Below are 25,869 nucleotides of genomic sequence, written 5' to 3' on the forward strand. Positions count from 1 at the left end.
GCCAAATGAGGTCAAAATCATATACTCCCCAAGTTCTACTGAGGGCACGTTTGTTAAGAGACCTTTGCATGCATTGTGAAAGTACACCATGGTAGAAATGATAAAGGACACTGCAGTTCTGAGACCTTGACATGGCTTGTCCACTAACAAAGGCTACTAAAACTACCTGGTTCTTTATTCATCTTAAGGGTGATTATTCTTGGATTATTTATTTGTGTTAAAACCATTATAACTGCAGTATTCTATGCTATTTTAAGCAGATGGTTGGGGGAAAGAAGCTCTAATTTTTTTTCATAATAATCAGAAATTCAAGTTTATTTTTATCTATACAGTGAATTCTGGGTTACCCTGAGCTACATAAAACCCCAAAAAGAAAGCGAATAAATGAACAATGCAGTCCTATGTTCTTTGTTAAACTATTCAAAATGAGGTATTTTACATTAATTTTCTTTTTTTATTAGACATTTTCTTTATTTACATTTCAAATGTTATCCCCTTTCCTAGTTTCCCCTCTGAAAATCCCCTATTCCCTCTCCCCCTCCCCTTATTCGCTAACCCACCCACTCCTGCTTCATGGCCCTGGTGTTCCCCTATACTGAGATATAGAACCTTCACAGGACCAAGGGTCTCTCCTCCCATTGATGACCAAGTAGGCCATCCTCTGCTACATATGAAGCTAGAGCCATGAGTACCACCACATGTTTTCTTTGATTGGTGGTTTAGTCCCAGGGAGCTCTGAGGGTATTGGTTAGTTCATATTGTTGTTCCTCCTATGAGGCTGCAAACCCCTTCAGCTCCGTGGGTACTTTCTTAGCTCCTTCACTGGGGACCTTGTGTTCTGTCCAATGGATGGCTGTGAGCATCCACTTCTGTATTTGTCAGGCACAGACAGAGCCTCTCAGGAGACAGCTATATCAGGCTCCTGTCAGCAAACTCTTGTTGGCATACGCAATTTGAGCAGAGACTAAAGGAATGACCATCCAAAGACTGCCCCACCTGGGAATCCATCCAATAAACAATCACCAAACCCAGACACTATTGTGAAAGCTTTATTTTAAAGTAGGAAATCTGACAGAGTGGAAAGGTAGAATAGGTTATGTAAATTGCAGGCTCTGTTGATTTGCATGTACACGGTTCCTGGTTGGGACTTTTGCCATTCATGTGAAGGAAAGAGACACAGTTTTGCTCTGCCAATGGCTCAACATTTTTTTTTCCTTCAGATATCTTGGTGTTAGGGTTGAAGATTTGGAACAATAACAGAAAAACACTTCAGACCAACCACAACATACACCCCAAATGAATGTCTTTCCCATCCCCTTCCTTATTAGCAAGAACAAGTAACTTATGATACATATAATCTTTCCTCTTCCACAGCCTTACTTGTGTATGATGTTCTTACAATACTTGAAAATCAAGGCCTTTAAATATGAGAGAAGAGGAAGGAGGGCTGGGGAGAAAGGGAAAGAGAGACAGAGACAAAGCCAGAGACAAAGAGAGGGAGACAGAGAAATAAAGGAGGTGCATAGAGGTCAGAGGAACACCTCTAATCTTATAGGCATATTTTCCATTTCCTGTTTCCACATTGGTCTAGAGTTAGGCAAAATGGGCTGGCCAGCAAGTTTCCAACTCCCTGTCTCTACAGCCCAGTGCTAGATTACAAGTGCACACAACCATGCCCTTCATTTTTACTGAGTTCTGAGCATCAGAATCAGACTGCCAGGCTTGTGAATAAAGTACTTTATTAACTGAGCCATCTTTCCAGCTTTCTACTGTGTTTTAATGAAAGATTAACAACTATAGTAATGAATTTGTTATTTTGCTGAATTTATTTTCATAGAACATATGCAGTTTCCTAAAAATTATTTATTCTCCATTCATCATGTTACAAGTTAAATAAAAATAAAGCATAGCCAAGGAATTCCATTTAAAGAAATTGAAATAGACATAGACTTTTAAAATAAATATTAGAATCTATTTTTTAAGATGAAGGCACCTTATATTTTGTGTATTTATCAAAAAGTTGAGTTTTGATCCTCTGCAAGGAAAGAAAGACGAGTAGGGCCAGAATATGGTAGGCTTATAGACCTATGTTTTCCCTGAAAATCTCTGAGTCTAACTTTTTGGAACTTACATTTTCTTTATGCTGCTGTGATTTTGGAGCGAAACAACAAGCCATTAATTATGCTTATGAGAACAGTATCACTAAGATGCTCTCTTATTGTCTGTAAGTTGCTCCATATACACATGGTGTTCTAGAAACATCCCCAAGTGGTTTTACAGCTTTTTATTCAAATATCTAACTCTGCTCCTGGTGCATAGCTGTTAAAACTTAACCTTGTATTGTATCATATAATTTAACACTGTTTCAGTGTTTTAAGTAGAAATTGATGTGCCTGTATGACAGATTTTTGATAACTTCCAAATATACCATGTTCTGAACCAAATAAACTAATTTTTTTAGTCTTATTTTTAAATCAATGTCTTTGGCATTACAATTAAGTCACTAATACAGTACAGATAAAATCACATGGAATAGTTCTCCATTTGCATGCAAGGATTGCCTTTTATTTCTTCCTTTTAAAATTTGGTGTAATTAATACGAGACTGAGATGCATTGAATTAGTACAAAAATGATGTAATAAGAGATTTCAATACCGTGTTACAGAATGCAGTCGCAACAACTATAACCTTGTTTTAATGAAGTTAGAATAATATTAATATCCTAGTATTATTTTATTGGCATACTATCTGTTTTTTCATGGTTGTCTTGTTATGACCTGCTTTAATGTAGGATATCGATGAAGAGATTGAAGCAGAGTATAACATCTTAAGAACACTTTCTGACCACCCAAATGTGGTCAGATTCTACGGGATTTACTTTAAAAAGGACAAGATAAATGGAGATAAGCTATGGCTGGTTCTGGAGGTGAGTGTCCAGCATTGCCTGTGTCATGGAGATTTGTATTGGGGTCTTGGAATGACTTTTTGTTTATGTCATATCTTCAGCATGCAAAACCTGTGTTTAGTGTATTCCTTGCTGCTGATGTCCCCAGTATAATAGTGAACCAGTTTGGGCATTGACTTCTTAGACAAATCAGGAAATTTAAAGTCTACAAAGACCACCAAAGGTTAAAAGAAAATCAGTCCATGATAAAAGACTAAAGAAATTAAGATGATTTTGTCATACAGAAAGAAAAGTTACATCATAATATGTATTTTTAAGCATATTTGGCCAGGTGGGAGTGACATGCACCTTTAATCCCACCACCTGGGATTCAGAGACAGGTGAAATTCTGTGAGATTGAGGCCAGCCTTGTCTACAAAGTAAGTTCCAGAACACCAAGGGCTACACAGAGAAACCCTGTCTCAAAAAACCAAAACTAACTAGCTAAATAAGTAAATAAGTATTTAGTTAATACATGAACTGAAGTTCTCTGCTGGGAATAGGGAAAAAGAGAATATTAATGCTAAGTAAACCTTCTTTTTTTCTTTGTTTTTTTGTTTGTTTGTTTGTTTGTTTGCTTTTCGATACAGAGTTTCCTCTGTGTAGCCTTGGCTGTCCTGGAATTCACTTTGTAAACCAGGCTGGCCTTGAACTCAGAAATCTGCCTGCCTCTGCCTCCCAAGTGCTGGGAAACCTTCTTAAAAATAGTTGTGCTCTTATTTGATCTTTATTGAAAGCTAATGAGTTATAGAACTAAATATCTACTTTTATGGAGAAGAAAAATTGTCCCAAATGGTTTTCTGAATAAATTTCTATGTGCAGCAGTGAATTGCTCCTTAGAAAATACAGAGTATGGTTTCCTATATAGGTCAGTCTGTTCCGAGTCAGGCTACTGAGAGCCCACTCCTCCCTAAGGTCACTGACTGCCAGTTCTACAATTCAATTTTTGATTATTCAGGTAATCATTGATTCAAACAAAAACTCTAAGGACTTTTAAATGATGCTTTTTGGCCAGCTGAATGGCTCAGAAAATGAAGGTGCTTCCACCAAGCCTAATAATGCCTGCATTTGGTAACCGGAACCCACATGGTGGAGAGAGAAACAAGTCCTGAAAAGCATCCTCTGACTGCAGCCTTTATTTGACTAAGTAACAGCGTAGTCTTTTCTGTGTCAATTGCTGAGTATTTGATTGTTTCTTGTGAACATCTATTTGTTTTCTTGGGGTAGCTGATCTTTGTGCCTCTATAATAATTTAAAAAAAAAAAACACACACAGACTAGAAGTTTATAAAGAAGAAAAACAGTGCAGCATAATGAGACTCTACCTTCAATACAAAAACTGAAATGAAAACCAGGCACATGAACAGCACACAACAGCAAAAGCAGGGAATCCAAAGAGCTGGTAATAAATAATATCAAAATGTCCACCTACCTTACTGAGACCACCTTGTCTTGTATAGTTCTGGACCCTTGATGTTTTGTAATACTGTGCTGAGAAAACTGGCTGAGCCTCTCTAGTCTTAGTGGTACAGTTTAAATATCATTAAGATCTACCATTAACCTTGAGACCTTGTGTGCCTAAGTCTAGAGATCTGCCTGCATATGATCTCTGATGTTCTTCTGCTGGTTTCCTGGGCGGAGCTTGTTCCTGCATCCGTGGTCTCTTAGTTAGGGTTTATTGCTGTAAAAAGATACAATGATCAAGGCAACTCTTATAAAAGAAAATATTTATTTGGGACTGTCTTACAGTTTCAGAGGTTCAGTCCATTATCATCATGGCAGGAAACATGGCAGCATGAAGGCAGACATGGTGCTAAAGGAGCTGAGAGTTCTACATCTTAATCCATAGGCAGCAAAAGAGGATTGTCTTCCATAGGCAGCCAGGATCACACTGGCCAGTCTTAATAATATATATGAGACCTCAAAATCCTGCCTCCACAGTGACACACTTATTCCAACAAGGCTACACCTTCTCCAATAAGTTCATACCTCCAGACACTGCCACTTCCCACGGGCCAAGCATATTCAAACCACCACAGCCTCCTCTTTTCAACTTTACTTCCCTACACTGCCTATCATGTAATAGTATGAGCATCACTCCTGTTAGCCACTCTAAGGATGCCATTGATTCCTGCTGCTTGTTTCTAACATAACAGGAGAGGCACTCTCTTATCCCTGTGTGTGATGTACATCCAGGCAGGCTACTGGATGCTAATAGCTTGTATGGTGGATGAGTGGGTGTTCAATCTTATAATTGGATGCTTCCAGATGACTCTTTGTTTTCTGACTCTTCCCTTCTGCAGGGGTCTTCCCTCTGTACTGTGTGGGGTTAATCTGTTCTGGCAAGCAGGAAATGAACTTCAGTGAGCCCTCCAGTCTGTAGCTTTCTCAGCTTAGCTACATCAGTTCTGACATGGGGATGTGATTCCATATGTAAGAGTTGGAATCTCTGGCCCATAACTATCCCATTATCTGTTTTCTTTATCTTAGACTTCTTTATTCCTCTATGAGCATTTAAATAGATATGCATGAGAAAGAGGAAATTAACCTGTCTCTCACCTGCAACATTTAATTGTATTGTAGAACCTTCAAAATATAAAATAATATTTTGAGAAGCAGTTCATATTCTGAAGATATATATTTTGTTATATGACATTTATAAAATTTAAATCACTGCTCCTTAGTTTTAGACAATTTATTCTTTCAAAGATGCTTTTTATTTTTCTACTATAAGATAGCGTCATATCTTAAATTACATACTAAACAAAGCTAAACTTTCATTCATATAAATTTAAATCCAAGTAATAGAATGGAAATTGTGAACTTAAATCTTATTTTCTTAACATTAGTGAAGAATTTTAGAGTCTTTCCTTCAGTTTTGCATTTATATACCTGAGCTGTTATGCTGTGTGAGTCTTGAATACAATTTTGCACACACATCAAATAATTTCAATATGTGTTTAGTTTAAAAAACAGATTGGCTGTGAAATAGAGATGTGGGTTCTCTGGCTGATAGGGATCTGAATGGACAAGGAAACAATTTATGCCATTTTGCCTGGACTTCAAAATAAGATCAGTTCTTGCCTTTTAGCCTGTCAAACTTCTATTCTGATTGTACTGGTGTTTGTTAATATGAAGACTTGAAACTAGGGTTTATTTGAATTTAATTGTAGACTGTCAATGGTAGTTAAGCATGGGCTTTTTTTGTTTTTGTTTTTTCCTTTTTGTTGGGGTTATTGTTAGGTTTCGTTTTGTTTTGTTTTGAGAAAAGGTGAAATGATTGACCAAAATAGTTTTAGTGGATTAAACTGACAAAAAGGAGTGCCATTCTGGCATAATGAATTAATAGGGACTTGGGTGGGGAGCAGGGGGAGGCAGTGCTCTGCGAACTTTGTCCATATGCTTCACTATATGGAAATGTTGAACATTTCCCTACATGGCTTGAGAGAAGATGACAATGCCATTTTATAAACTAGCATGATGACTACTCTGCATTGTCAACTGACTAGATTAGGCATCCCTTGAAAAACACTGCAGTAGATGTCTATGAGAGTGTCCAGGGACAAGTAACCAAGGAGAGTCCTGCCTTCAAGGTGGCTGGCACTATCCAAGTCCAGGGGTCACAGAGTGAATTAAAAGATCAACCAGGCTAACACCAGCATCCATCCCTCTCTGCTTCCTGGTTGAAGACGCAGTGTCATCACCTGCCTCAAGGGCTTCCTTGCCCCATGGACCCCTAGCTTGTGAGACCAAATAAGTCCCTTTTCCCTTAAGCTGCTTTTTGTTGGGTATTTTACTACAATAATGAAAAAAGAAAATAGTATAGATTTCAAGAATCTGATCTATATGAACTAACAAAGTTGAGGTGGGCATAAAGAAAGTGAGAAGTTGGTAAACTGGATATAATTATTATAATTTGAATATGTCAATTATACTAATTACACATACTCAGAAGTGACTAGAAGTACAATTACCTTATTTGTAAGTGTGAATGGTGCAGGTGCTACTAGAGGCACATTTTACAAAATTAGCTGTGGCATAAATTCTTTGTGCTCCCCAAATGACTGTTAATTATACCTCTTATCATAATAAAGCCCAAATAAATTATTTTACATGAATATATCCAAAGAGTAGGCAAAGAGGGGTGATGTTATTCAAAGAATCATGCTAATAACACTCTGCTTTTAATGTGAGTCCCTACAAATAAGGTATGTGCTGGAGGGGTTCATCTGAGTTGTGAATGACAGGCTTCAAGATCCATCAGCCTTCCAGGTAGAAGGCCACGCTAGCTTAGGCAAATGCCTGTAGTGGCTTCTCTTTTCATTTAAGTTTTAATCCAGAACTGAGATTGTTGGAATAGAAATTTCCCATAACATACCAGGGCAATCTATTTTTTTACTCTGTGTGTGTGTGTGTGTTTAAATTATCTTTTCAAGTTGATCATTCTTTTATTTTCATCGATTCTGTTACCCCACAAATGTCTGAAAATGACAAAAAACCAGACTGTTTTAAGGAACCACTTCCATGGACTGATCTATAATATATATTATATAATATATATTATAATCTAATATAATCTATAAATGAACACATTTGCAGTCTAAAGTTTTCACAAGTTAATGAAAGCAGCCATTGCTTCCTGATTCCACTTAGACAAAACCAGTTCTTAAAAAGACAAGGGAGTCAGTTTGTCTGTTGTCTATGGAACACCAGTGGAGGTTTGTATTGTCACAGTAGAGTCTATTATTTGCAATGATGCGCATATACAAGCAGGTTAGGTTTCTGAATATTCTTATCCTCCAAACCTGGAGAACAAAACAACAGAGCTATATTGACTTAAAACATTGCCACCAATCCTGTGCTGCTGCTGAGCACAAAAGACCTGAGATTTTCCTGTAATTTCTGCTCCTTGGCTGAATGAACAACCACATTTTAACTACAGAGGAAACCCAGACTCTGAAGCCATTTGCTCAGTGTGCCTTCAGCCATAATAAAGCCAAAATCCAGAATAGCACATCCTTCTGTTAAAAGAGCCTTACTGGCCTAATGCGTCTCTGTACTAATTGCTCTCTCCATGGCGGTGCTACAAAATGTGTCCTGGTCTTTATCTCAATCGTCCCTAATTTGTTCATTTGTAATCATGACACTGCTTTCTTTCATGGCCTTCCAAGTACAGAAATTTTCCTCTTTGAAATTATATCCCTTTCAGGAGATCAAAGACTGTCAATTACAGGTAGTTTTTGAAAGCACAAAAAAATTCAGTAAATAGTAACAAAGCCTATCAAATATACATTGTAGGTCACAGAAGTGGTCTTCATACATCATACGTCAGGCATTATTGGTTATTCTGGATTTTCTTATACTTACATCTAGAAGTAATATAAGGTCTGCCATAAGAGGAGAAAACAGGAAGATAAAGACAACACAATGAATGAGAGTTTTCTATTTGTTCAGGATTAACACGTTAGTATTATGTACCTAGGAAGGGTTGCAAAGCCAGAGCAATCTTTCTGCTGTGTCAGGAAGCAGGGCAGGTGTGGAAGCTGGCTCCTGCCTTTCTCTGGTAGCCTAATATTTTTCCTTCTTCTCTGTGCTCACAATTGCAGTGGAACTGCAGACTGACAGCATGATTTCTTTCATGTTCTCAGAGCAGAAAAACCATTCCCAGCTCTCATCTAAAAGGCTGTTATTTCATGTGTCTGCAACAGAATAGACACTGATTACCTGGAGTCGCTTCATTTATGGTTTTGTTTAAAAGCTAAGATGGGCATACAGTCTAAGTGTCCTCCTTTATGCTGTTTGTCCCAGAAATGCATAAATAATATACATCACTGTCCTTCTTGCCTACCATATACATCAGAGCTTGCCAAAGTCACTGTTGTTTATATAGGAGTACCAGGATATAATGTTGCTGTAGGTACTGTGTTGCTAATCGATAGATTAATAGGTTTTCTTTATGTATATTAAAGTATTTCATCTGCTAAATTATTTTCCTTTGTTATAGGTTTTTAGTTATCAAGTATTTCCCCAAGACTTTTAAAACATCTTAGAATGAGAGAATTATTTTTTATTTGGATTTAGTGGTTAGAGTTTCCAAAATATATCTCAAATGGATCAGTTGTCAATGTTACCCTTAAACCATTGGTTTCATACTAGAATGTTCACATGACATGTCACACAGTACGTGAGCACACATTAGGGAATGCCTGTTAGGTGCTGTCTGCTTTCATAATTGTTTAATCATGTATTTGGCATCTAGAATTTAATATATAAATACATTTTATTGAAATATATCACACGTTGTGCAGACCCTGTCTACACCATAGGAAAAGCTGACCTGTTACTGTGTACACATGTGCATTTGTGTAGAAACCTTTATAGAATTTATATCTAGTCAGTTTGTTTTCTTGAACTCACCTCTTACTTTGCACTGGCCATAGTGGTAGGCTCTCAGTATGGGATCAAAATGAACTTATATTAGAGGTGATTATTGTAGTGATTTAAAGCTAAATTAGTTTATTGTTGCTTGTGATACAAAGAGTATAAATAGGCATATTAATAGAGAATAAAAGAGAAGGCTTTTGACAAGGAGAGACAAAGGGGACTGTCATCTTATCTTACTGACAGAAAAGAGATATGGTTGCAGGAGCTTTCTTTTCTGTAGTATCCTCCAGACTTCCTGATTATAAGTGTGGACTGCTTGTACCGATGAAGTAGAAAATTCATGAATGAAATTTGGAAGCTATTTTATTTATTTATTTTGAGACAGGATGTTCTCTCTGTTATGTAGCCCTGGCTCACCTGGAACTTACTATGTTGACCAGGCTGGCCTTTTCCCATCTCTGCCTTCCAAATGCTGGGATTAAAGGTATGTGCCACCATGCCCAGGTTGGAGTTATTCTTACATACTCAGATGACTCTTATCTAAGGATAAGAGGCTAGAAAGCACTCTTCCAGGTTCTCCACTTGGCAGAGAAATAAGTGGAAATCTCTGACTTCTGCTATCTGCTACTTCTGGCCATGACAATGTTTTTGTCAGCACATAATCCTCACATACACAGACAGAACACTGCACAAAAATACAGCATCTTTCAACCAGCGGGACAGTGCTGAGCATTATAAAGCTCACCTTTACTCTTAGAGGCAGGCCTATAAGCATCACTTAGGAGATGTTTGAGATTTGGATATCCCTCCATAATCTCACCTATATGAAACTAGTCTCCACCTGGTAGTGATATTTAGGGAAGTTTTGAACCTTTAAGCCTGGTTCTCAACCTTTCTAGTATTGAGACTCTTTAAGGTCGTTCCCTATGTTGTAATGACCCCCAACTATAAAATTCTTTTTGTTGTTACTTCACAACTGTAATTTTGCTACTGTTATGAAATCATAGTGTTCATATATCTGATAAGCAAGATATCTGATGTATGGATATCTTGCCCTCCAATGGGCTTAGAACCTCTGTTGTAATACATAGATCTTAGCTGGCAGATGCAAGCTACTAAGTCAGGTGGTGGTAGGGAACCAGGGTACTGCAGAATTATGGCTCATCCCCACCTCTTCTCCAGATGAGCTTCTTGTGGTACCATGTGAGAAGCTGTGCTACCCACCATACCTTCCTTTCTAGAGTGAACATGCCCTCTTGAGCCATAAGCCTAAATGAAACCCTCCCCCTGAAGTTGTTTCTGTCACATATTTGATCACTGTGATTAGAAAAGCAGCTAATGCTGAGATCAAAGCAATTCCACCTATCTGAGAAGACTGGAAGGGTGCCTGTGGTTAGAAGAAAGAGAAGAGGCCATGCAGTAAGTTTCCTCCCAAAGGGGGAGAGTATGTATGTAATTACATACATCTGAGGAAGGTTTGGGGCTAGAACAGAATGTGCAGGTGTTGGGCAGAGAACAAAGCAGAGGAGGGATTGCTGCAATGCTGCAGGATGCACAGGATACCTGAAACATTTACTAGGAACCCAGAAACGTTGCAAGTTAGAGGGAAGGTTAAGCTAGCCTTATGAGAAGAGCTTCCTAGAAGGCTTTAATTAATCTATGAGTTAATTAACTGCGTTCCAGAATGAAATTCGTTGTTCATTCATGTGAGACAGTAAAACCCAGAAATTCAATAACATAACATTAATAGTAGCCAGTTCCAGTATTAAATTCTATCTATAAATATATAAATATTTACATTTACATTATGCATATACATATTATAAATGTGCATTTATACATATACATACATGTGTAAATATACAAATATATGCATATATACATGTATGTGTGTATATGTGTATATGTGTATGTGTGTGTATATATGTATATGTGTATATGTATATACACATATACATATATATACATATACATATATATGAACAATGTGAACCAGTCAGAAGAAAATGTGATCAGTAGAAAGGGGCATTGGAATTACCAAGTTAGAACTTCAGTGCTGTTAGAATTTTTTTTTCAAAAAAGGAACATTAACAAAATAGAAATAAAAGGAAACTCTAAAACACTAAGTGGAACTTTTAGAACTGAATCTTCAGTGACTATGAAAAGAAAATAAACCATAATAATTGAGGTTAACTTTAGATGAGATATGTGGGAGAAAAAAATGAGTGGGCCTGAATACAGGAACATCACAGTTGTCTACCCTGAATTATACTGAGATTTATCCTAGCCAAAATGCCAGAAACTGATACTGAAGAGAATTGTGAGCAGAGCAGAAAAGGAGTCTGATGCTTCCTAGAAGTCTCTGGAATGACATTTGTGATGTCCTCAGTGAAAAATTATGTCATCTTACAATTCAAGACCCAGCTAAATTATTCATAAATTATGGTTAAAATAAAAACAAGCAATGTGGTGGTTTGAATGAAAATTGCCCCTGTAGGCCCACAGGGATTAGCGCTATTAGAAGGCGTGACCTTGTCAGAGAGAGACCTTGGAGGAAGTGTGTCATAGGTGGGTTTTGAGATTTCAGATGCTCAAGCCAGGCTCAGTGTCATTCTCTCTTCCTGTTGCCTGGTGATCCTGATGTAGAACTCTCAGCTACCTCTCCAGCACTATGTCTGCCTATGGGTTACCATCCTTCCTGCCATGCTGATAATGGACTAAACCTCTGAACTCTAAGCCAGCCCCAATTAAGAGACTATGAATTTGAAAGAGCACAAACAGGTACAGGTTCATTGGAGGAAGGAACGGGAAGAAGAAAATAATGTAATTGTAATAAAAAATTTTAGTTCTGTTTTAGTATTCCCTGTTTGGCATTAACGTAAAAACCTTTCTTCCTTTAATGATAGTTTTCCTTAGTATTTGAACACATTTTTTCATACCTGCCTCTGTCTGTCAGGCACATCGTCAGCATCCTTTCACATACAGTGCTTGTTGCCTTTTTTTTTTTTCATGTCTATATAATAGCATTTTCTTATTTCTCCCTTTGTCTCATAGTGCGACTGAAAACTGGGCATTTTAGGTCGTCCTTTTTGTAGGAATTCTAAATGCCAGTTCTCTTGGAGGACTTACAGTTTGGGCTTGTTAAGTAAATACAACTAAGTATTTTACTAAAATGGATTTCTCCTTACATTACTCTTTAGAGACCTGGCTTTGACATTTTCACAGTTATCTAACAATGACAGTGCTTTCTAACAGGGATTTCTTTCTACCTTCTAGTGTTGGAGAGTGTACACATATATGAGTGGGTGCATGCATGTAGGTGTGTGGATCTGTGGGGCCAGAGATATAAGGTGTTATTCCTTAGGCTCTGTCTGCCATTTTCATTGAAACATGGTTTCTCATAAGTCAGGGACTCTCACCACCTAGGCTAAGGTCAGAAAGCCCCTGAGATCATGCTGGCTCCACCTCCCCAATTTTGGGATTACTCACATGCGTTACCTCTGCTACCTATACATTAGTTCTGGGAACCAGAGTCAGGTCCCTGTACTTGAAAAACAAGCACATACCAACTGAGCTATCTCCCAGGCCCTGGCTAGGTCTTTCTTTGATTTTCTATTAAGCCAGTCTGCTTCTGTATGACACCAAGCTATTGAACTCCACCTACTGTCTGCTGATTTCTCTATAGATTTCAGCAATGTCCTGGGGACAGAGAATTGCTTCACAGTTTGATCAGCTAAATGCAGGCACACTTTCTGTGAGTAGTCTTTGAGGACCCCTACAGAGTTCTTAGCTGTTTCTTTGTTGCTGCCTCCTATACTACATGGTCTATAGTTAGCCTGCTGCTCTCACAGAGCTGCTCACCATCTTGCAATTACCAGCATCTCCATTATTTTCAATTTTTTTCTTAGATTTGAACTAAGAAAATCACACTCTCTCATAGATAATATCAGGTACACTGAGGAGGAATTTGCAGCTCTCTGTTGTTATGGCAGCCTGTCGGCAAAATCTCTGGTCCACTATTTCAGAGCTGCCAGTGGTACCAGGGATCCAAATCACATGTTCTTGCTTCTTGAGCAGAACTCTGGACTAAGGAAAGAAACTCTGTTCTCAACTTTTCTCTTCTGACCTTGTATACTATACTTAATGAACAAGCTGGGAGAGAGTGAGCATGATCAGCCCGCTCACCAGAATTAGGGCGTCCATCCTGTGAATAGGGACAAAGGACAGGAATAGCACAGACTTGGGAGTACATAAGAAATGCATGTGGTCTGCATGCTGCTATGTCCCTGTTACTAAGTAATTCTCTGTTTTTCTGGTTTTTATTGATGCTTAGCTTACTAGATAACTGCATCCATGAATTCTTTAAGCTGACTTTTTTTTTTGAAACAAGAATCTTTTGAAATATTTTAAAAATAATTGGATTTATTGACTTCTTTTTTTGGAAGCTAGCCTTAGACGGACAAAGAAAGACAAAGACATTACAAAGAACAAGCCTGACATTCTGTAGGCACGGGCATTGTCTGAGAGGGATTTGTTCTAAAACACTAGTTTATTTAAATCTTAAAATAAATTTGCTAAAACAAAAATTCTCAGGCCATAGTTGCACTTAATAAATTAAAACTGGGGATGGAGGTGGGAAGCAGGAACCATGAAACTGTTGAAATCCAATGCCCGTGCTAAATCTAAAGCTCTCTCAGCTAGTGAGAATAATAGAAATCTCACCTAATAAAATGGACCCACCCAACGTAAATATAAGTGAGTGCTTCACAGCAACATTTAGAAAAAATGTTTATCACTTTTAGGCTTTGGGAAAAGTTAAGCTAAAAACATAAAGAAATACTGTTTGATATAATGTTCATATGGCTGAACTTACAAAGGCAGATGATGCTGGGAACCGATGAGGTTTGGGGGAAACTTGAACCCTTGCCCATTCATTGCTCATGGCAGTGTAAAATGTTGTGGTCTCTATGAGATGTCCTGGGTGCACTCTGCAGCCTCTTGACCTCTGACACTAACCAGTTTGGCCTCTATTAGTCAGCATCTACTTCAGAAGGAAGCTTTGATGAAGGCTGAGATAAATCAATCTGTGGGTAGCATTAAATCATTAGTTGTCAGTGTACTTTGTCTGTCTAAGAGAATAATAGCAGGTTCTCCCCTAAGGCTTAGTTAGGGCCTGTCTAGCCACAGACTCTGGGCCCTGATTACAACACCAAGCATGGGCCCCATCTTGTGGGGTGAGTCTTAAAGCCAAAGACAGGCATTTCCTCTTCTCTCTCTTCACCATTTCACTGTGTCCAGATTGAGAATGAGGCCCACTGCCAGGACATCCTAGATGAGCTCACTGCATCTGGTGCAAGTGGATAGATTCTGCATGATTTCAGTGTTGCCCTCTCCGCAGTTTTCATTATGATTGGTCGTTTGGTTGGCTGATTGACTGAATTTTATATCCAAATCTCTACTTTCTAAATATGGAATATTTTCATACCATATTATAATATAGTATAAAATATCAATGAAATTAAAAATGAAGGAAATAAAGTTCCTATATTTTCAAGCATACTATTATCTCTAGATAAAATTTAACAATCTGACTTTCATAACTCTATTCTTATCAAATAATGATTTTGATCTTTTTAAACTTTTATCTGGAAAAAAGCAAGTTCCTATGCTTCTTGCATATAGTTTTAACTAATATGGCTCCCCAAACTGCATTTTATTGTTTGTAAGAGATGCTAAGTCCTAAAAATTAGGTAATAAATAATTATAGATCTTGTGTAAAACATTACTGTTTTAATTCTTAGGTAACTCACACTTTCTTTTATGGGATTTAAAAGATAAAATTCAAACAAAGATGTAAATTTGAAGGGTAAAGATTGCTTATTCACTTTAAATTTCTGTATTCATATTTTCAGACAGTTTGTGTGTTTATACTTTGGATAAGAAAGTAACCTATTACTTTTCTTGTAACAAAACATAATACTAAAGTAACATAAGGAGGGAATGGTTTATTTAAGCTCACAGTTTGAGGAGACAAGATGGGAAAGCATGGTGGCTGGAAATGAGGTGGCCGCTCACGTTGTGCTCACAGTCAGTAAGCAAAAATGAGCTGGTGTCAGCAGCTTCCTCTTTCGCCTCTTTATTTAGTGTAGGATCATAATCTACAGAAAGGATGATGCCACCTGTCTTAATCAGGGTTTCTATTCCTGCACAAACATCATGACCAAGAAGCACTTGGGGAGGAAAGGGTTTATTCAGCTTACACTTCCATACTGCTGTTCATCACTGAAGAAAGTCAGGACTGGAACTCAAGTAGGCCAGAAAGCAGGAGCTGATGCAGAGGCCATGGAGGGATGTTCTTTACTGTCTTGCTTATCCTGGCTTGCTCAGCCTGCTCTCTTATAGAACCCAAGACTGCCAGCCCAGAGATGGTCCCACCCACAAGGGGCCTTTCCCCCTTGCTCACTAATTGAGAAAATGCCTTCCAGTTGGATCTCATGGGGGCATTTCCTCAAATGAAGCTCCTTCCTCTGTGATAACTCCAGCTGTGTCAAGTTGACACAAAACTAGTCAGTACAATTGACCCCTTGTCAACGTGACACACAAACACATCAATAGTAAGCCTCAACCCTTAGTACTTATTCATCCCCAATATCTTAAACAACTTTAAAAGTCCCACAGTCTTTACATATTAAAAGTTTAATCCTTTTCTTATAAAATTCAAATTACTTTAAATTCAAAGTCTCTCAACTGTGGGCTTCACTAAAAACTTCCTTCAAGAGGGAAAAATATCAGGGCACAGGCACAATCAAAAGCAAAATCAATCTCCAACCGTCCAATGTCTGGGATCCAACTCATGATCTACTGGGCTCCTCCAAGGGCTTGGGTCACTTCTCCAGCCCTGCCCTTTGTAGCACAGACCTTGTCTTCTAGGCTCCAGCTCCCTGTACTCCACTGCTGCTGCTGTTCTTGATGGTCATCTCATGGTACTGGCATCTCCAAACACTGCTGTCTTGAACTAGACTTTACCAATAGCCTCTCATAGGCCCTCTTCATGGTGCCAAGCCTCATCTCCTTTCCATGACCCCTTCAGCCCTGGGCCATCAATTGCAACTGAGGCTGCACCTTCACCAATGGCCTTCCATGGCCTCTCACAGTGCTGAGCCTCAGCTGCTCTGCATGACCCCTTCATGCCTTCAAAACCAGTACCACCTGGGTAACTCTTACGCATTACCAAGTCCAGCCACAGCACAAGGTACAACCTTGGCTATCTCTGGAACACATCCTCTGTGCCCTCAGAAAACACTTCCCAGAAGATGTCACCTCAGTGATGCTGGTCTCTTCTCAATCACCTTTAATTTCTTAGCTCCAGCTAACCAGCATCAGTAGTCCCAGTAATGCAAAGTTTTTGCTTTAGTAGTTTTGGAATCTTGTTAATCACAGCTGATTCTTCAGCCCCAGCTAACCAGAACCACGGAATCTTCACAATCCAAAATAGCAATGGCCCTGAAAAAAGTCTTTCATCTTCCCTCTGAAATTTCACAAGCCAGGCCTCCATCTCCTGCACTGTTCTCAACATTATCTTCCAAGCTCCTACACAACATTTGACAGAGCTCTTAACACCGAATGGATCTTCTGGCCCAAAGTTCCAAAGTTCTTCCACAGTCCTCCCCAAAACATGGTCAGGCTGTCAAAGGAATACCTCATTATGCTGGTACCAATTTGTCTTAGTCAAGGTTTCTATTCCTGCACAAACATCATGACCAAGAAGCAGTTGGGGAGGAAAGGGTTTATTCAGCTTACATTTCCACACTGCTGTTATCACCAAAGAAAGTCAGGACTGGAACTCAAGCAGGTCAGAAAGCAGGAGCTGATGCAGAGGCCGTGGAGGGATGTTCCTTACTGGCTTGCTTCACCTGGCTTGCTCAGCCTGCTCTCTTATAGAACCCAAGACTACCAGCCCAGAGATGGTCCCACCCACAAGGGGCCTTTCCCCCTTGCTCACTAATTGAGAAAATGCCTTCCAGTTGGATCTCATGGGGGCATTTCCTCAAATGAAGCTACTTCCTCTGTGATAACTCCAGCTGTGTCAAGTTGACACAAAACTAGTCAGTACATCACCCACACTGAGGTCAGCCTCGTCTCAGGTAAATCTATCTGGAAATACCCTCATAGACACACCTATATTTGTTTTCTGTGTGGTTTTATATCTATTCAAGTTGGTAATGAAGTTTAGGACATGATGGGTGTTTGTGGTTAATAATTTCAATATGTAAAGACTGTGACTGTGGTCTCTTGTCTATTATTTTATTGTCTGGAAAGAATTGTAATTTTTATGTTGCCCCATTAAGCCTTAAAGCAGAAGATAATGAAATATTTGAGGGGTCATTGGTGACTTCATGGAATTCTTCCATAAATACCAGTCATATCTTCCTTCTCATACACTTGTGTGGCTCAGTTAATCTTTGTAAACAGAACAATTCACTTTTCAGCATTGCTTACAACCACATTTTTGTGTCTGTCATGGTGGGGATTTGGATCTTGCTCTGCAAGCTTGCTTAGTGGCTTCTGCACAGCCAAGGGCAGTGTTTATATTTACCAGTATGAAGAACATATTTGTTTATTTATCACTAAAAATTCTCGTATTTTAGTTCAAATATGCACACTTGGCTTTAAAAGTTTAGTGAGCTTTAATATAATCATAAGTAAATGATATAATTTCCATCTTGTGGGGGTCACAAAATATTATCAGTTTGGAGAAAAACTTAATGAGAAAGGAGGCATAAAGAAAAATTTGATAAAACTAAACTGCACCATCCAAAGTACAGTATTGAATTTCATGAGACACAGTAGCCACAGTAAAAATGTTACAAATAACCTGGAGGGAATCACTCTCTGCCTGTGATGGCAGACTTCACCCATGTTATCAGCCTCTCTGAGCTGCGTGGGTCTTCTCATGTGCATCTTCTGTCCACATACAATTCACAATATTTGATGTTTTTCCTCTAATTAGGTTGTTGTCATTTATTTTAATCCTGGCATTGCTGGCATTTTGCCCTGAATGATTTTGCATTGTGGAGGGCTATTCTCTGAGCTTTTAGATGGTTGGCATCATTGCTCTCTGTTAGATTCCAGCAGCAACTCCCCAGGCAAAAAGGTATCTCTAAGCATTGTGAGGTATCCATGCAAGTGGATTTGAGAACCACTGGTGTCCTTGTCATTTTTTATCTACTTGAAGACCTGTCTCCGTTCTTTGTACATGCTAATAAGTATTTGCAGAATAGGAAGAAATAAATTGTGATTCTTAAAAACACATTTATCTTTAATTACTATTATGATGAATTCATATCTGTATGCATCATGTCAAGAATATTTCCTGGGCCAGCTCCTCACTTCACATTGGATATAAAGTTTAACTCTGAATGTCTGTTGACAGTGGTTGCTGGGAAAGATGGTAATTTTCTTCCATTACTCATGCTTCAGAAAATAACCATCCACTCATGCAAATAATTCTAACTACAGATAGTAGGACATACACTACACATAGCAGGACATACACAGAGAGAAGACAGGAAAGGTAAGAGGGTGATCTGTTGGGAAGAAGGGTTTCAACGAGAGGGATAAGGGATGAAGAGGGTAACAGGAGTCAAAATGATTAAAATTCATTATATCTATGCATAACACCATGAAAGAATAATAATGAGTCTGTTGAAAAAAATGAACCAAGAGTAAATTGTTTCTGAGCATACAGTGAAATGTGCTTTAGTTTTTATTGAACTTGGGTTGGGTTTGTATGGCCCTCCGCTGTGTTAGTGCTAGCTGCTGGGTTTTTGCTTACTTGCTTGTTTAATGAACAAATGTGAGATTTCAAGTGGTTTGGAATTTACAGAAAGATTAAGCTAGAAATACAGATCATAATGATAAAGCCCTTTACTCAGATGGCTTCTGCCCTGACATTTTACATTATGGGGGTGTGTTTGTTGCCATTCACAAGCCAATAGTGATACATTACCTAATACCCCAAACTGATAACAATTCAGGCAGCTTTTAAAGATAGAAAGATTGACATTCGCTGGGTGACACGGGTCTGAGGCTGAGCACACAGTGCTAAGCAGATGTGCTTGAGAAGCTACTTGGGACAACAGTGGCCTCCAAGTCTGTGGTCCGGATAGTTCTTGGTCATAGGTGTGATCCAACAGTACTGCATAATAGTCTTTCTTCTTGACTTTTGGTAGGGTTGACTCCACTGTAATTGAAGAATATTCATATTTCTTTCACAAAAGTCAGCCACAGAGTATGCAACCAGAGAGAGCTACACATTACAAAGAAGAGGAAAAAAGAGGTAGAATAGGTGGAGGAGGAGGAGGAGGAGGAGGAGGAGGAGGAGGAGGAGGAAGGAAGGAAGGAAGGAAGGAAGGAAGGAAGGAAGGAAGGAAGGAAGGAAGGAGCAAAAAATGGAGTCTGTAGCTTTGGTTTTCTTTTCTTTTTTATTATTATTACGTATTTTCCTCAATTACATTTAGAATGCTATCCCAAAAGTCCCCCATACCCTCCCCCCCACTTCCCTACCCACCCATTCCCATTTTTTTGGCCCTGGCATTCCCCTGTACTGGGGCATATAATGTTTGCGTGTCCAATGGGCCTCTCTTTCCGGTGATGGCCGACTAGGCCATCTTTTGATACATATGCAGCTAGAGTCAAGAGCTCCGGGGTACTGGTTAGTTCATAATGTTGTTGCACCTACAGGGTTGCAGATCTCTTTAGCTCCTTGGATACTTTCTCTAGCTCCTCCATTGGGGGCCCTGTGATCCATCCAATAGCTGACTGTGAGCATCTACTTATGTGTTTGCTAGGCCCCGGCGTAGTCTCCTTAGAGACAGCTATATCAGGGTCCTATCAGCAAAATCTTGCTAGTGTATGCAATGGTGTCATTGTTTGGAGACTAATAATGGGATGGATCTCTGGATATGGCAGTCTCTAGATGGTCCATCCTTTTGTCTCAGCTCCAAATTTTGTCTCTGTAACTCCTTCCATGGGTGATTGTTTCCAATTCTAAGAAGGGGCAACTAGCTCTAGCACCTAGGTATTTTAAAAGACTAGCCTGCATTTTAAAGGACTCCATTTCCTTTCACTTCTTGCAGAATAATTTTGTAATACAATCTGTCATCCTATGGTGGAGGCAGCCTGAACCTATATGGTGCATGCATATTTCATCATGTTCTTCTTCCTGATAAAAAAGAAAACACAGCCCTTGAAATGCCAGGCTGTACATAGTTCCATATTAGCTGGAAGTGAAGTTCCATATTAACTTTGAATTAAGAAAGAAAGCAATTGTGAATGTGCTTCCATTTCTTCATCTTTAATATGGAGATAGTGATGCTTAATTCCAAAAATGGTGAGGTTTATAGATAATCCATGCCAGTGTGTTAGGAATGTGTCCTGTACCCAATAAGTGCTGGATGCATCTTGTATGGTACTATATAATCCAGACTTGTTCGGTATCCCAGTAAAACTCAAAAAAAAGATAAGATGTTGGAGAAAATTTATTCAATATTTCCAATTAGAATGCTAAGATACATTTGCTTTCCCTCCTCTTCCCTGCCTATACATGAGTTAGAGGGTCAGAATGGTGGCAGTGTAGGGTCTCAGGAAGTGATGCTGTGATACAAAGGCAGACGAGGAAGGAGGGCCAGCAGAACAGATCTGGAACAAGGGAGACCACAGATAAGAGCCCTAGCTAACAGCAATGGTGAAGGCAGAGATGATAGTATGTAGCATCAGGAGATCAAGGACTTGTAGAATCCAAGCATCCTTGTTATGTCTGGTCCAGGACCATTCAACCACTGACCTCTCTTCTCATGTTCACTGCTGTATGTTGATCTCCACTGCAGATAGGGTGCCTCCTATGAAAATTTTCTCCACCATATTCTTTCTTCTTTTCTTGTTCAGATTCTTCCTTCTTTGTGTACAGAGAAAACGGCTTCTGAAGAGCAGAGACAAAATGATATAGCAAATTGTTTCCTAGAGTGTTATCTCCCATCTTTACTTAAGTGTACTTACCAAGTTTGCCTAAAAGAGGGTTTGTTTCTTTTTTAAATTAGTGCAGATTTAAAGCAGTATGTATCCATTGACATCCTTGAACTATATTAACTGGAATATCAGAATCCAGAATAGCTTTTAAGTCTTACATTCTAAATTAGGGAATAAATTTGTAGAATCACAATTCTTAACCTTAAATTTAAGTAGAAGATTCTGCTCTACAGATTAGTTGAAATGAAAACTGTGTTCTAGTTATCAGCCCTATAAGCACAAGCCTCTGCTCAATTCATTTGTGAGACCATGAAAATAAGGAGAGCCATTTAGGAAACCACTTGCAACAAGATGCTAGAACAATTTTTTGGCAACATTTTAAGGAAAGCTTTTAGGGTCAGAACTCTAAAACATCAAATGTTTGATTTTAAAGAAAAATATTTATGATTTTTATTATAAAATATTTACATGAGGGGCTGGAGAGATGGCTCAGTGGTTAAGAGCACCGTTTGCTCTTCCAGAGGTCCTGAGTTCAATTTCCAGCAACCACATGGTGGCTCACAACCATCTGTAAAGAGATCTAGTGCCTTCTTCTGCTGTCTCTGAAGACAGCAACAGTGTACTCACATACATAAAATAAATAAATCTTTAAAACAAATATTTACATGATATTATGAATAATTTAGAAAACAAGCAAAACATAATAATGAAAGAATGTATCATTTGTCCTATTACCGCTTAAGAAAATATCATTTTAAAATTAAGAGAAGTTTCCTAAGTTTTTGAAAGCATGTTTGTTCCTTTTCTCATTGATAATATGCTTGCATATATAAAATATAACCCAAGGAGTAGGTCCATCAATTATTCAGAAGCTGAAACAGAAACTCTCAATTTATTTCAGGCAGAATGGGAACACCGATGATAGTGAAGAGTTGAAGAAAGTGGAGAGATTTCTTTAAAGATTGCTGCTTAGTATACCAAGCATCCATTTGTTTTATTTTAAATGATCTTTTAAATTTTGATGTTATAATATAATTTCATCATTTCCCTCTTTTCTCTCCTTTCTCTAAGTCTTCCCATCCATCCTGGTTGCTCTCAACTAGACTGCTTAGAAGGGAGAAATTCTCTTCCCCAGGGAATAGCACACCAGTCAATTATCCAATACCAATCATCAGCCCTGAGAATATACATACAAATCACATTTTACGACCTGAGTAGCTTGTACATAAATATATGTATTTATGTATACACATATATATTCATATTTATACATGAATGTATAAACATATGTATGTAAAATCCTTTCTTTTTAAGAGTATATAAATGTGCATGTCTGTTTTTCACACAATTAATTTCTGTGAAGAGATGAGTAAAATATTGTTTTGTGGTAGCAATGGCTAGACTTGAAGACAAGAAATCACTCATGGCTAGACCATCTTGTCTGTTCTTAGAAACCTCCTCTCTGAATTAGGTGGACTCTCATCTAACTCAGTCTTTGTGGTTTGGCAGTAATCTTATAAGCTAGCAAATTGGACTCAAAACAAAACCTTTCTGTACATTCACTATTTCTCATAAAAACTTTAAAGCTTTATTGCAAAATATACTTCTGACGTTTCTATTCTGAAAAATTCCCCATAGTTTTTATAATTCTGCTGTTAGCAATGGATAGCTGCATTTATGATTTACTGTTTAAGAAAGATCAACAGAATAAATGTACATAAAATATATTGTATTCTAAAATATCATTAATTCTTATAGTGAAGTAAAATCTGTAAGTGGGTAGATTTGTAATAGTATTAGTGAAAAATATGTAGTAGGATAATGCCCAGCCACACCTTCCTCCATGGCCTTTCTTCTCAGTCAGCTGTGACCTTTTTGAAGATAGCATTTCTACATTAGCAAATATCTACAGCTCCATAAAATGAACTATCACAGTTTCATGCTTGCTTTAATGTCCATTTGACATGCTTATTTCCAGCTGTGCAATGGAGGATCAGTGACTGATCTTGTGAAAGGATTTCTGAAGAGGGGAGAAAGAATGAGCGAGCCTGTAATTGCATATATTTTACACGAAGCACTAATGGTAAGGCTATTTGAACTCTTTGTGCAATAATTAGGAGGTAGTTCTATCTAAATAAAAATATGAACTCTATTTTTAGAAAAATATAACTACATTCGTATTGACTAGTACAGGGTTATATTTGGGTTATTTTTTAGAAGGCAGCTTGGTGTTTGTTGATGGGATCCTAATTTCTTCTCTTAAGTATTTTTTTAAGTTTTATAGATAAAGATAGAAAATAAATATTTCTAATAGTTATGTTTTATTTGCCACTATCTTAAATAAATATATCTAGAATAATATCTTTTGTTGGAATCAACCCGTTTCTAAGACTTTTGAGAGCAAGCAAAGGCTCAGCAGGTGATTGTGCTTGCTGCCAGACACAGTGACCTAAGTTCAACCCAGGGACCCTCACAGTGAAAAAGAATTGAGTTCCATGGATTGTCATCTGACTTCCACATGCACGCATGCGCACACACACACACACACACACACACACACACACACACACACACACACACACACAAACATATATAAATAAATGTAGTTAAAACATTTAGATATGCCGGACGTGGTGGCGCACGCCTTTAATCCCAGCACTCGGGAGGCAGAGGCAGGCAGATTTCTGAGTTCGAGGCCAGCCTGGTCTACAGAGTGAGTTCCAGGACAGTCAGGGCTATACAGAGAAACCCTGTCTCGAAAACAAAACAAAACAAAACAAAAATAAAAAACAAAAAACCATTTAGATATTTTGGGAGAAAGCTGAGAAGTGTGATCTTGTTTGGTGACTTTCTACATAGTCCAAGTTGGAAATGATAAATTTGGATTACACTAACCAACTAAAAACATTGGTTTTTGAATGCTGATTTTAACACATTTGGTATTAATTCTACACAAGTGCACCACTTGAAAAAATGTTTCTTTGTATTATTTTTTAAGATTCAATATACATTTTTCATCTTCCAGGGACTTCAGCATCTTCATAGCAACAAAACCATCCACCGTGATGTCAAAGGAAATAACATCCTGTTGACTACTGAAGGTGGAGTAAAACTAGTAGATTTTGGTAAGTTTTCTTGCAAGTGCCCAAGGAGTAGCATGATTTTTATCACTCTCCAAGAGGCTTGCCTTTTCTGAACTGAAAGTACGAAAACCAATCGGAATCTCATTCAGATAATTTGTTAAATAAGCAACCCAGCTTCTGAGTCACCCAGCATAGCACCACATAATACATACATACATACATGCATACATACATACATACATACATACATACATACATACATACATAGTGTGTGTGTGTGTGTGTGTGTGTGTGTGTGTGTGTGTGTGTGTGTGTGTGTGTAGTTTATCCACCAGGACAGGCAGCATCTCCGATAATTATTCTAAGCTTTTTCTGAGAATACTCTGACCTCTGTTGTTGATTGTTTTATAAAGAGACACATGTTCAAGTCTGAAATTTTGAGATGAGGGGACCTTTGCTAGGATCACTTAGGAATATTCCCTGCCCACAAAGTAAGAAATATAGGGAAGCTGTTCTTGAGATTCTTTGTGTCTTATCATGATGCTCAAGTGATCTTTGGTCACCTTTGTGGTCCTCAAAGAGGCACAGCTGAGCAAGGAAAGAATAAGGGAAGGTCTGGATGACATGATTGAGCCAAAAATACCAGGCATGTTCCTGTCTACGTTTTTCTCTGTGTAATAGGAAATTTCCATGTTTACTAGGCCAGTTTTGTTTCTGTGTGATAGCCCAAGGCACACAGTGTGTGCTTCATGTAGACAAATGGTTTTTATGTTGAAAATGATTCTGTACTTTGCCACATTTGAACATGGAAGCCTGTAACAGTGTTCCAGGACATCTCAGTGTTCTTCTTAAGCTTCTTTGCTTTCCTCTTTCTGTGTTCCAGCCGGGCAAGGTGTTCCACCTTGTGCTTCAAGAGTCTATTAATTTCCTTAATTTTTATTTTATCAAACAGAATTATTTGGACATAATAGATAAATTAAGACACTTAGAAATATAAGGTGTAAGGAGACAGGCAGAGCCTTTCAGAATTAAAGACTGTCTCATTCTAGTCTACAGAATTACTGCTTTGGGCATGGAAGTTCACAGAATATAAGTTGAATCAGCAAATTTTCATTTTGCCTTTTCTAGAAACTGAAGCTTCACAAAATTAACACTAATTAATTTTAGAAATTACTGTAAAGTCAAAGTCTATAATCCCTGTGTATTTTGAGTTAACCCAGGCTCAATTTTCAGAGCATGCAGAAAAATCTGCATGAGTAGCATGCCTACCCGCTATGCATTGCACAGTATTGTTTGGCTCCCCTGAAGTTTGCAAACTGTTGAGAAGCATTGAGATTGACTGTGAGTACCTGATACTTGTCTTTTAATTGGATATTTTATTTATAAATATTTCAAATGTTATCCCCTTTCTCAGTTTCCCCTTTACAAACCC

General features: G+C 38.2%; 1 protein-coding gene across 1 annotated transcript in view; it reads left to right on the forward strand.

Annotated features, from left to right (window-relative positions):
• Myo3a (myosin IIIA) overlaps nucleotides 1-25,869 on the forward strand; it is a 390,750-nt gene that overhangs the window by 15,222 nt on the left and 349,659 nt on the right. The window contains exons 3-5 of the mRNA NM_148413.3: nucleotides 2,792-2,926; nucleotides 23,333-23,437; nucleotides 24,380-24,479. Of these exons, the coding sequence (NP_680779.3) occupies nucleotides 2,792-2,926; nucleotides 23,333-23,437; nucleotides 24,380-24,479 (340 nt within the window). The remainder of the gene's footprint in view (nucleotides 1-2,791; nucleotides 2,927-23,332; nucleotides 23,438-24,379; nucleotides 24,480-25,869) is intronic.

The sequence above is a fragment of the Mus musculus genome, chromosome 2, assembly GCF_000001635.26.
Source record: "Mus musculus strain C57BL/6J chromosome 2, GRCm38.p6 C57BL/6J".
In the NCBI taxonomy this organism is placed as follows: domain Eukaryota; kingdom Metazoa; phylum Chordata; class Mammalia; order Rodentia; family Muridae; genus Mus; species Mus musculus.